Source organism: Pyxicephalus adspersus, chromosome 10, assembly GCF_032062135.1.
Source record: "Pyxicephalus adspersus chromosome 10, UCB_Pads_2.0, whole genome shotgun sequence".
NCBI lineage: Eukaryota > Metazoa > Chordata > Amphibia > Anura > Pyxicephalidae > Pyxicephalus > Pyxicephalus adspersus.
The window spans coordinates 146,501-157,636 of NC_092867.1; the positions used below are offsets into that span (position 1 = coordinate 146,501).

Sequence of the window (11,136 nt, forward strand, 5' to 3'; positions counted from 1 at the left end):
GGCTAATATTTTCCTGTTTTTGTAACCCGAGGATTAGGGGGGCGTTCCAAGCTTTTCCTTGTTCTGCTCTTCCTGGAATTCTAGGGATCCCAGGGGGCAATCATTATATGGGATCTGTTTCCTGGTCGTGCCCAAAGCCCCCCTGGGGTGATCTTCTATGAGGAAGGGGTGATAGGAGCGGATATTTATTACTCTATAGCCCAATAATTGCCCCGAGTCACATGTTCCTCCCGGGATTTTATTCTTGTCATACAGACTGACAGTACTCAGTGCCAATCAGTAAAGTCAGCTAATGAGGGGTGTTATGTACCCAGCCTCTGGGGGGCAGCACCTTTATTTTACATATTGATGCTGCAGTCAGTCCCCATCTTTACCTCCTAACAATCTCCATTGTTTAGTAAAGAAACCAATCCTGCCAAATCCCTGGCTTCACATGAAGACATCGACATACAAAGTCCCTGGCTTGTATGGTTGGCTCCTCGGATTGCCCTGTTCAATGTTTGTACCCTTTCCTGCCCTCGTCATGCTTTGCTTGTCATGGCCGACCCTAAAGCATTGGGTGCTTTGAGGACAGCGGAGTTCTACCATAATGAAAATGCTGTATTGGGGCTTTGAGAATTGGCATTGCCATAAAATAATTTGGGCTCTGTATTTTATTTTGCTTTCTCCCCAGGTATGTCGGCAACCTCTCCAGGGATGTAACGGAAGTCCTGATTCTTCAGTTATTCAGTCAGATTGGGCCGTGTAAAAGCTGTAAAATGATTACTGATGTAAGTGTGAACAAGTCCTGCTTACCTGCCCCCCCCTTGCCCCCTCGCCCCCAGGTTATGGGTAAACTTTCAGTGACATGATCTGATTAGTGACGGCAGGTATAGTAATGAAGGTGACACAGACATAGTTGTGGACATGTTGCCCACCTATAATCCCGTCACGTGTCAGATCCCACCAAGCAGCGGGTAGTTTCCCTCTTTCATGTACGATATCTCTAAGCAATGGAAGTTTCTTGTATAATAAAACCCGTCTTCCCTCTTCTCAGCAGACTGACAGTCGGAGGGTGGCAGCATCTGCTGGCTTCTCTGCGCTGCCAAATAGCAGCAACGACCCTTATTGTTTTGTGGAGTTCTACGAACATAGAGACGCAGCTGCTGCATTGGCAGCAATGAACGGGCGGAAGATCTTGGGCAAGGTGAGTAAGGTGTATGACCAGTGTGGGGGGATGGTGTGAGGATTGAGTAATGAGATGAGGCAGACACTCATGTGGAGGGATGTACACAGTCAAGAGATTCATTGTCTATTTTGCACTTTAAAAGTAGATTTCAGTGTAGTCAGTGCTGCTATTAAAGGGGACCTCGGGGGAGGGGGGGGGCATCCAGAAATGCTGGGGCTTTTGTAACAAAACTACTTCTGCCCCTATACAGGTCTAGGATTTCAAAAGCAGCTTGAAGCAGGTTATAAGGTGCTCAACTACAAGTTAATTCACCTATCTGTAAATTCTCAATAATACCAAACCCAAAAACCTGTTGACAGAATCTCTGATTGTACCCAAGCAGTAAAAATACATTGAAACATTTTGGCCCTAAAGCAGAACTAAACCCTGCAATCCTCCATACCTACCCCATCACCTTTCCCTTTCTACAATAATGAACTGCCTGATCCTCTACTAGTGAAAATGAAAAGTGTAAATCCTGTGCCTAGGCCCTCCCTATATGTATACCTGCAGTGTGAAATCATCTAAAGTACTGCTGTCTCTGTACGCTGAGATTTATGCTCATTATTATCCTTGCTGGAGAGGAAGCTGTGCCTGATAATCTGCAGTGTAAGAATCTCCATTCTTCATCCATTCTGTGGATCTGTGCTATTTCCACCTGAGCTGGAAGGGGGGTAGCTCTAACATGGGGGAGAAAAGACTTGTTCTACCCATATGGCTACCCCCACACGTAAGCATGGAGAGTCAATATTAGGGGAAAGTTACAAAGCGGATCACAGGCAATACTGATTACTTTTCTTGTCAGCTTGCTTTTCTAAGGCACAGCTTTTACACTATTGGTCCTTAATGACAGATATTAGACCTTATTTCACTAAACAAAGACCTTGTATTTTGTGAGGAACTATGGCCATCTCCGGATCCAGAAGTCTTTCCAGTACTTTGTACTAATTCGCTTTCTTTTTGTGCAGGAAGTGAAGGTGAATTGGGCTACAACACCCAGCAGTCAGAAGAAGGACACATCCAGTAAGTATATAGCTGGTACCTTGCTCAGCCTTCTCTTCCATTGTGGCAGCAATCATCTGCAGTGTATGATGGTGCTATTAATCCCTTTTTGTTGCAGGCCCCTCCAGCAGGAAAGGGGTTAAGAGAAAGTCTGGCCGATAGCATTTACAAGTCCATGTGCTGTTTAGGCTGCTCCTCTTGGTATTCTCTCTCATTTATCTCAATTCAAAGCACTTTTATTCCTTATTACATTCAGTGTTTCAGTCGGACACTGGAAAGCATTGCTCCTCCTGTCATCTGAAAGTGCCCCTGTTTATGTTCTGCCACACTGATAGATTTGCCTTTGTGTGTAGATTCCCAGTCCTGTCCCCTCACATGATCTACCTATGGATCACTCTTATTGCATAAATATCTTTTTACAGATCACTTCCATGTATTTGTTGGAGATCTAAGTCCAGAAATCACCACAGAAGACATTAAATCTGCTTTTGCTCCATTTGGTAAAATCTCGTAAGTATTAGTGAACTGTTTTATTATCTCCAATATGTAAATACCAAAGCAGTGTACCTTGTATTTGCCAGATGTACTGAATTATGCTATGTTTATTTCAGTTAAATCTAATATGCTATATAGTGACATATGTATGTAATAAAGCATGGGAGACTTGGTGCTGTTCAGCCGGTCCTCAGCCAGTCATTTGTAATTTACTGAGACCGCTAATGGCATTCCTGCTGTTTGATCATGGTGCATGGTAAGAGAAGCCAGTGCACTTCTCCTAATCCAGTAAGTATGGGCTGATGTCATTATCTGTAAGATCGCTGGCGGCCAATCGTGGACTGTATGCATTTTCTTTGTGCCTCTGAGTAGCACCCATGGTGAATTGGGGGGCTAATGGTGATCACCAGTGCTGGGAGTGCTAGGTCTCCATGTAATATGAGCTGATTATTTGCTATGCAGGTGAAGGATTCTTGCCTCCCTCCCACTCATCATTAAACATAATAGCATTCTGATTATTTTACAGAATGGCTGCTATATGGACACTCTCTTGAAGGCTAACTGCAAGGAACTGTGCACACTGGAGTCAGTTGTAGATTTTTTTTCTCATTTCTATTTATTCTTATTTATTTGCTACTGGTATAATCTCTATTCAGTGCAGATTTCTATGACACAATACATTTCTGTGTTAGTTTTGTTGTTTTGTACTGGTGTGCTGAACTATTGTTCTTTAGTATTAATCGCCTTTCTTAAATTTTCTGAAAATGTCAATTTTTCAAAATTTACAGCTGCCCAAACTCCAAAATGGTGGTAAAGAATTGAGCAAGAAAAATAAAGAAATCTGTTAACAGGCCATGTATGCCTTTTAATTCCTATTTTTCCTCTTTTCCATTTTGATATTTGATAAATTCTGCAGCCATTGATATTAGTGAGTGCATGGTGAGCCAGGGCTAGACTAGAAAGGCCTTTATTTTCTAGTGTAATGGTTAGCTTGCATGTTTATTACGTGTTAATATTAGAATTCTGTTCTGTAGATATCATTTATTCTCTAGCCATATATGAGAGCTGATTAGGGAGTTATTGGTCCAAGGACTAGTTAAAGGATAAGTTAGTGGTCCAAGGACTAGTTAAATGAAAAGATGGAGGAGGATTATCTGCCGATAACGGATGTGTGTGCTTCCTTTAGTTTTTATTTATTGCTTGTTGGTCTTTGTGTCATGGACTCATCATTTTGTCCTCTCTTCTTCACAGTGATGCCAGAGTGGTAAAGGACATGGCCACAGGGAAGTCAAAGGGTTATGGCTTTGTTTCCTTCTACAATAAGTTGGTGAGTGTGTTTTGGAGGTTTCAAAACTCCACACTGGGCAGATTCTATTGCATTTTCTGCTTTAGTGGTACCCTAAAAGCTTGTAAGCCAACAAAGCTTGGAAGCTTCTGCCCAAATTGCCGGTGTACAATTGATTTCCGATTACGTGTCTTCCAGCGTTCATGACTCTATTAACTCTCCTCTAGGATGCTGAAAATGCAATTGTACATATGGGAGGACAATGGTTAGGTGGACGACAGATCAGAACTAACTGGGCAACACGTAAACCACCCGCACCAAAGAGTGCGCAAGAAAGTGAGTACCACCCCAAGCTCTGGGCTGCTTGTTACAGGTTGAAGGTTTTCTGACTTTTCTTTCTTTGTTATTCAGGTAATACAAAGCAGTTGAGATTCGAAGATGTTGTGAACCAGTCCAGTGCGAAGAATTGTACAGTTTACTGCGGTGGGATTGGATCAGGTTTAACTGGTAAGATTCTTCTACTCTCAGTAGGGGGACATCATCAGGGGGGATTATGATGAAATTATGAATTTATGGTTAGGCTTTTCTAACCTCTGCATCTTTTGCACATTTCTGATATTATTATTTATATCTCCTTTGTGCTGTACAATGTATAGGAGTGATGTAGCTAAAGCCCAGTCCCTTGTAAATTGTGCTAACAGGTAGAAATAAATGTTGTGTATGAAGTTGTCAAACCAATGAGGGGGATACAGGGGAATAGTTCACCTAGATTGTGTGAGATTTATACACAGCGTTTAGTATTATTGACTTGTAATTTGCCCTGATACACTACGCAGCGCTTTACAAAGTCCAAAGTCTGTCACAAACTGTTTCTTATGGGGTTTTTGTGAAGGGAAGCCAACTAACCTGAATGCATATTTTTTGGATGTGAGAGGAAATCGGTGTACGCAGGGAAAATCCACTCAAACGCTGCGAGATTTAAGAGTATCCCATTCCCCTTCTATCATTTCTTGTCATTACAGAGCAGCTGATGAGACAGACATTTGGAGTGTTCGGACAAATTATGGAAATTCGAGTTTTCCCAGAGAAAGGCTACTCTTTTATCAGGTGAATAGAGCACTAATAAAATGTTTTTATTTAAATCAGGTCAAGGCTTAGTGTTAGTAAACATGTACTGTTTTGTGTGACCATATTTTCCAGATTTTTACTATAAATTTTAGTAAAGCCATAACTGTTCTTTAAAAGAAACATTACCCACAAGTAAATGGACATCTGTAAATCTAAAATGCAAACTTCTCAAAAATGTGAAGGGTAAACTAACTTCACTGTACTTTTCCCATTTAGTGCTGCTGTGTAAGGTTACAGAGGGCTCATAAAAAGATGAATCAAGGAAAAATACTTTAACCCCATGAGCGGTAACTCCTGGTGTGGCTCGGGGTAAAAAAATCATGCCGAAAGCAGTAACCCTGAGCCACACTCAGGGTAGCTAAAGAAAAACTAAAAAAACACCTTGTCCTATCGGTGTCCTCTAGCCTCCTGCCTGTCCCATCCCATCCTCGAGTCGCGTCCCCTCTGATCTTCCGCCGGGGAGCGCACTGGTGTTCCTCGGTGTTCCTGGTGACGTTGATGCGTGCGGGAGGCGCTGCGGGAATTTCTAATTATTTTGTATTGGATTAAGTTATGCCTAAGAGTATTTATAGGCCTACGATGTAAAATAAATTTCCATGCAAAACAATGTACCGCTTTTGGCATAAAAATACTGACATAATTAGACGACCAGCGAGGTTAAATACATCTTCACAGTCTCTGCATTATTGCTAAATTCTCCAGTTCTATAATGTGAGATTACACTCTTCAATCTAATGTCTGTTGGAGCTTCTTCTGCCAGCAAGCCCTCATGACAACACTGTGATGTTAAAGTGGAACTAAACCCCACTATACCCGCCTGTCCCTCATTCCATTGCAGGGCACTGCTATCTTCTTCCTTATATTCCTAGCTGGGATCTTTGGCCCGGCTGATGTAATTTGCTCCCAGCAAACACTGGAGAAGCTGGGGTTGCTGGGTATCCTGGTAACCAGCTTTAGTCCCCATTACAGTGTACAGTTCCCATTACAGCTTTGTACAGTGCTCTCACCTGAGGAGCCGGTCGGTAAACTGGTAAGTAATAACATGAGGAATAGCTGTAATACTTGAAGTGGTATTGACTGGACTCACTGCCAATAACTAATAATTTAGATATAGGGTTTGAGGTGTTAAACTATTACCACATTTGAGCATCTAGCCCATTTTAAAATGAACGAGTCTGCCTGCCTGATAAACCTGGTGAATTACATACACCGCATGACCCCCTAGTGAATACATACACCGCATCTTTCCCCCCCCCCCCCCATGTTTTCCCTATGAGCCTTCATTTTTTTAATTGAAAAGGTTACTTTAATGTTTTAATGGTAAGCCTGTCTTTACATGACGTGCTATTATCAGTATTCATATCATTTTATTTCCCATGACTTTGTTAGAAATCCAAAATCAATATCCCCTCTTCAGCTTACTATCCATGCTTTGGCCTCAGCTCAAGTCCTCCAATATCCAAGATATCATGGTATGGGTAGCTGTCCTGTAATAGAATCACTAAATCTAACTCCTTTTACACTTTTACCCAATCAGGGCCCTGAAGAACAGATGAGTTTGCTTTATTCAGCAGGTTTTTTCAATTTCTTTTTTTTGGCTGTTTTAGATTTTCCAGTCATGACAGCGCTGCACACGCTATTGTGTCTGTGAACGGCACCACTATAGAAGGGCATGTTGTGAAATGCTACTGGGGTAAAGAAACGCCAGACATGGCAAAGGGCTTCCAGCAGGTGAGTGTTGGGCTGTTACCCCGCAATCCGTGAACAGTGATTTGTGCAATAAAGCTTTATGTATGTAAAAAGGATGGAAGTAATGGTTAGGTCTGCAAGATAATGGGAGGGAAAATAAATGACTTTGTTTTTCTTCATTATTATTATTTAGAAAGTAAGACCGTTGCAGCCAGGTCCTTAGTGTATCATAAATCATATTTCATGTGTCTTCCAGGTGGACTATACGCAATGGGGTCAATGGAGCCAGATGTATGGGAGTCCCCAGCAATATGGCCAGTATGTGGCCAATGGCTGGCAGGTACCATCTTACAGCATGTATGGACAAACATGGAATCAGCAAAGCTTTGGAGTTGAGTAAGTGGCATATTGGAGGTCTTAACTAGCACTTAAAGTGGCACTTTAATATTACTGTCTCCTAAATTAATTTTTGTGTTTGTGTATTATAGACAATCGCAGTCTGCTACATGGATGGGTGGCTTCAATGCCCAGCCGCCACCACCAGCACAAGGACCGCCAGTCATACCAAACCCATCCGGGTACAGTATGGCCAGCTACCAAACACAATAAAAGGACTTTTCTACGTGTATATTCACCGGAGGAGACGAACTGGCTGAGCGACATGATGTGAAGAAACGGCCAAATATTCATAGGCAAAATATTTATTTCAAGCTGAAACTGTTCTGGAAATGTTAGCACCACTCAGCTTTAAAGGACAAGACTTTCTAGAATTGCTTTTTAAGAATTCTTTTCCCGGAGTTCAGGACTGGTCTTACAAACCCAGCTTTCTTTCTTTGTAAAATAAAAGCCATTTAATGGAACTGGCTAGAGAAATGTTTTTGCTAGAAATGCAGCAGTTAAACTTTTTTTTCCACCAGTTTTAATTTTCTTTTTAGGACTCTACAATTTTGATTTTTAACCTGTAGGGTGGGACTTTGGGCGCTTTCATAAATGGGTTATCTGTGCACCTTTTTATTAATTAGACATTGGTTTAATTTTCAATCATGTTCACAAAGTGCTGCTGGAAGGGTTGCATTGGGAGATTTCTGGATTTTGGATTTCTGGCACACCATATCTGACATTATTATTTCAGTTGCCAAATGTGGCAGCCTATTGATGAATCATTTTTATTTATTGAAAACCCTTATCCTATTAGTGCTGGCTAGATACATCAGGGTCCCCTCTCTTTTCAGTTCTGTGTGCAGCCCCCCAGTGCTCTGTTCTCATATGTTATAATATTGGCAGCAAGAAAATGGAGCGCTGTGCCCGCCTGATGGTTTATTGCAGCTACCAAGGATTTCAATTTCTTGGCATCACCTTGTACATAGCTATAGCTGCTGCCTTCTAGTCCTAGTCTCTGATTTACTCCAAAGGTGAGCCAATGAATATATTGCAAGAAAGAAGCCTTAATTTCAATTTTGTAAACATGTTGTCACCTTCTGTTGCAGAAAGTTTGGTATGTAAATACCTCGTTTGATCCTATTTACAGCTGTTTCTAAGATGTTCATTGAATATAGAGAATGGAAGTGGCTGTCCTGTGTTGGCCTGTATACATAATTTTCTTTTTAATAAATCACCTTACATACCTTTCAGTGTTCCATTTACCTGTTAAGCTCTATCTAATCAGATACTCTGGTCAATAATAAGACTTTATCTCCGGTCTGTTTTTTGGATGAAGGCTGCTTGGGTACTTGTTAACTCTGATGGGTATTTTCCCCAACATTTTTTTTTTTTATTTTCATTGGCTTCTTACCAAATCAACAAATTTCTGTCAATAATACTGGTGAAATGTTCCTTTCATGCAGTATTTTGGGGATTCCTTAGTATTGTTGGAGTCTGCACCTTTCTGTCATTTGAAATGGAAGATTCATACACCAAGACTTCCATAATATTCTTCATAAATGTTTCAACATGTCATATCCTGGGGAAGCCTAGGAGTGTGTGTGGACTGTAGTTATTGAATGAATTTCCGCCTGTCATAGAATAATGGAGCCGTGCTACCAGTGGACACCCAGCCAAGGGCTGCTCAGCACCATTACCAAATTATGAAATATTCTTGTAGGGTAAAATGTTCTGAGGCAAAGGAATAATATACACACACTAGATTGTCTAGAATCCAATGTGAACAGAACAGCACTGTGAGCACCTTTCATTCCCCCGGTAACTATTCTAAAAGACCTTTTCCAGTTACAAATATTTGTGTGGCGTTTGTTAGCCGGGGTGCGCATGCTGGGAGATGGCAAGGGATAGGTGGTTGTCGTTTCTGAAGGTTTCTCTTTATTGATGAAATATGACATGATATGGGGGGGGGATTATTTGGCAGTTAACATTCTTTCAAGGTTTCTTTTTATATTATGACATTTTATATGCAGAGGTACTTTTATTGTAGGCCTCAAAAAAGTTCATTGTGTTTGATGGTAAACCTGAATGTGTTGATCAACTTCCTGGTTCTGTTGCAACTTACTGCTGTGTTGTAGCGCAGTCATGTCACAATGGGACTTTCTGCCGCTGTGATGTAGCGTTGTGATGATGTCACAATGGGACTTTCTGCCGCTGTGATGATGTCACAATGGGACTTTCTGCCGCTGTGTTGTCAGATTTCCATCCTGGCACGCTTGGCTTTAGGAAATTGATGCCGTATGTATTGAATGCATTGTGCATTATAGGTTGTGTGGCCGTTCCCATAGATTGGGGGGGGGAGGGGGTTATTGGCACAGGGAAGGTGGCTTCTTCCACTTGTTTAGGTTTCTTTGTCACGTTTGGCCCTGATTCCTGAAGGTTCAGCGTTTGCCTGATGATGCTAGCACACTTTTCAATTCTTCAAAAGTTGTTCTTTTTGTCTAAGGCATATTGTAGTCACCATGGAACTTGTTTTTGATTTGAATTTACATTTCCTTGAACAAGCTGGAAGATGTCCAATATGTTTGAATTTGGGTTTAAAGTATATTCTAATCATTTCTGTTAAATTACGTAGAGGGTGAGACTATTAATGCAACAAGTGGTTTTATTGGCATTTTTATTGTTGATAATCTAATCGTATAAAATGAAAAATGTGGTGAAATATAAATCCTATACACCCAGAGAGCTGCTAACGTTCCTGAGCGGAGCTGTCCTCATCATTTTATGTCCATGTTGTTTCAGCTGCTGTTTGGTAAGCTTCATTTTACACCTTGGGGCTTGTTATGGTCTGAGACTATAAATGTCTCGAGACAACTTCTCTAATAGAGCAATCTTTTATGATGTGCCAAATATTTGTAGACACATTGCTGAGCTGTGGGAATATTTTCCAAGGCTAATGTAATGTCCATTGGGCAGGAGATAAAAGGACAATGTATTCTTCTGAACCTGATTGAAGTAGTTCTTTTCCAGAAGGTGATTGGATTTTCTTTTACCTAATGCATGGTTTGTGCAGGAGCAGTGCAAAGAATGTCCCTGGGTTGTTGTCCTGTGTATTTGCACCATTTAGGAATGTGTGGTTGTCCCATGCGGTGGTCCTAGGCAGAAGTCCTGGAGAAGTTGTCCTGTGCAGGACGCGGATGGATAGCTGTGGCCCTGTGTGAGGTAGCATTTTTACATGTAACCATGTGCTATGGAATGGGTACTAAAGGGCAGGTGTTAGCTTCACAAAATCCGAGTATGTCATGCGGACAATAAAAATGCCTAGGGTGAGGTTAGTTCCTAATGTGTAGCAGAGTTCCTGAAGGTATAGAGGCAGCAGAGCCATTTTCAGAACTTTGACCCTCAGGTTTGCATAGCTAAAGCCAAAGATAACCTAACATACAATCGCCAGGATCCAATGGAAGGAGCGCCAACTCACTACCGGGATCCATGCTGAGGAATATATTGACAACTGATACAAAATGACAAGTAAAGGTCAAATCGATATTTACAAGCCAGGAAGACCCCCGGCTTCCAACATAAAGCTTGTAGGATTTTAGGAAATCTCCACTTGGGGAGGGAGCAAAGGAAAATGTCATTGAGATTTAGTTAACATTTCCTGTTTTTTAAAAACTTGGTTAAACTTTTAGAAGTTTTATTTTTTAATCTCCATCTTAGTGACAAAGCCAAACTATTGAGCTTCATATAGAAAAGTGTTAGCGTCCAGTTATAAATTACATGCCATTAGACACTGATAGGAAGACACGCAGAGGCTGCCGGGACTCCGAGAGAGACGCGCGGAGGCTGCCGGGACTCCGAGAGAGACGCGCGGAGGCTGCCGGGACTCCCATAGAGAGACGCGCGGAGGCTGCCGGGACTCCCATAGAGAGACGCGCGGAGGCTGCCGGGACTC

At 41.7% G+C, this 11,136-nt stretch overlaps 1 protein-coding gene across 2 annotated transcripts in view; it reads left to right on the forward strand.

The window, feature by feature from the left end:
* The window catches only part of TIAL1 (TIA1 cytotoxic granule associated RNA binding protein like 1), a 9,599-nt gene extending 1,167 nt beyond the window's left edge, over positions 1 to 8,432 (forward strand). The window contains exons 2-12 of one of the 2 annotated variants that reach the window (XM_072423779.1): positions 674 to 770; positions 1,037 to 1,186; positions 2,176 to 2,230; positions 2,632 to 2,719; positions 3,956 to 4,031; positions 4,217 to 4,325; positions 4,401 to 4,496; positions 5,012 to 5,096; positions 6,725 to 6,848; positions 7,063 to 7,202; positions 7,295 to 8,432. In XM_072423779.1, coding sequence (XP_072279880.1) covers positions 674 to 770; positions 1,037 to 1,186; positions 2,176 to 2,230; positions 2,632 to 2,719; positions 3,956 to 4,031; positions 4,217 to 4,325; positions 4,401 to 4,496; positions 5,012 to 5,096; positions 6,725 to 6,848; positions 7,063 to 7,202; positions 7,295 to 7,415 — 1,141 coding nt within the window. In that variant the 3' untranslated portion in view covers positions 7,416 to 8,432. The remainder of the gene's footprint in view (positions 1 to 673; positions 771 to 1,036; positions 1,187 to 2,175; positions 2,231 to 2,631; positions 2,720 to 3,955; positions 4,032 to 4,216; positions 4,326 to 4,400; positions 4,497 to 5,011; positions 5,097 to 6,724; positions 6,849 to 7,062; positions 7,203 to 7,294) is intronic. The other variant, XM_072423780.1, reaches the window with a different exon arrangement.
* The last annotated feature ends 2,704 nt before the right edge of the window (positions 8,433 to 11,136 follow it).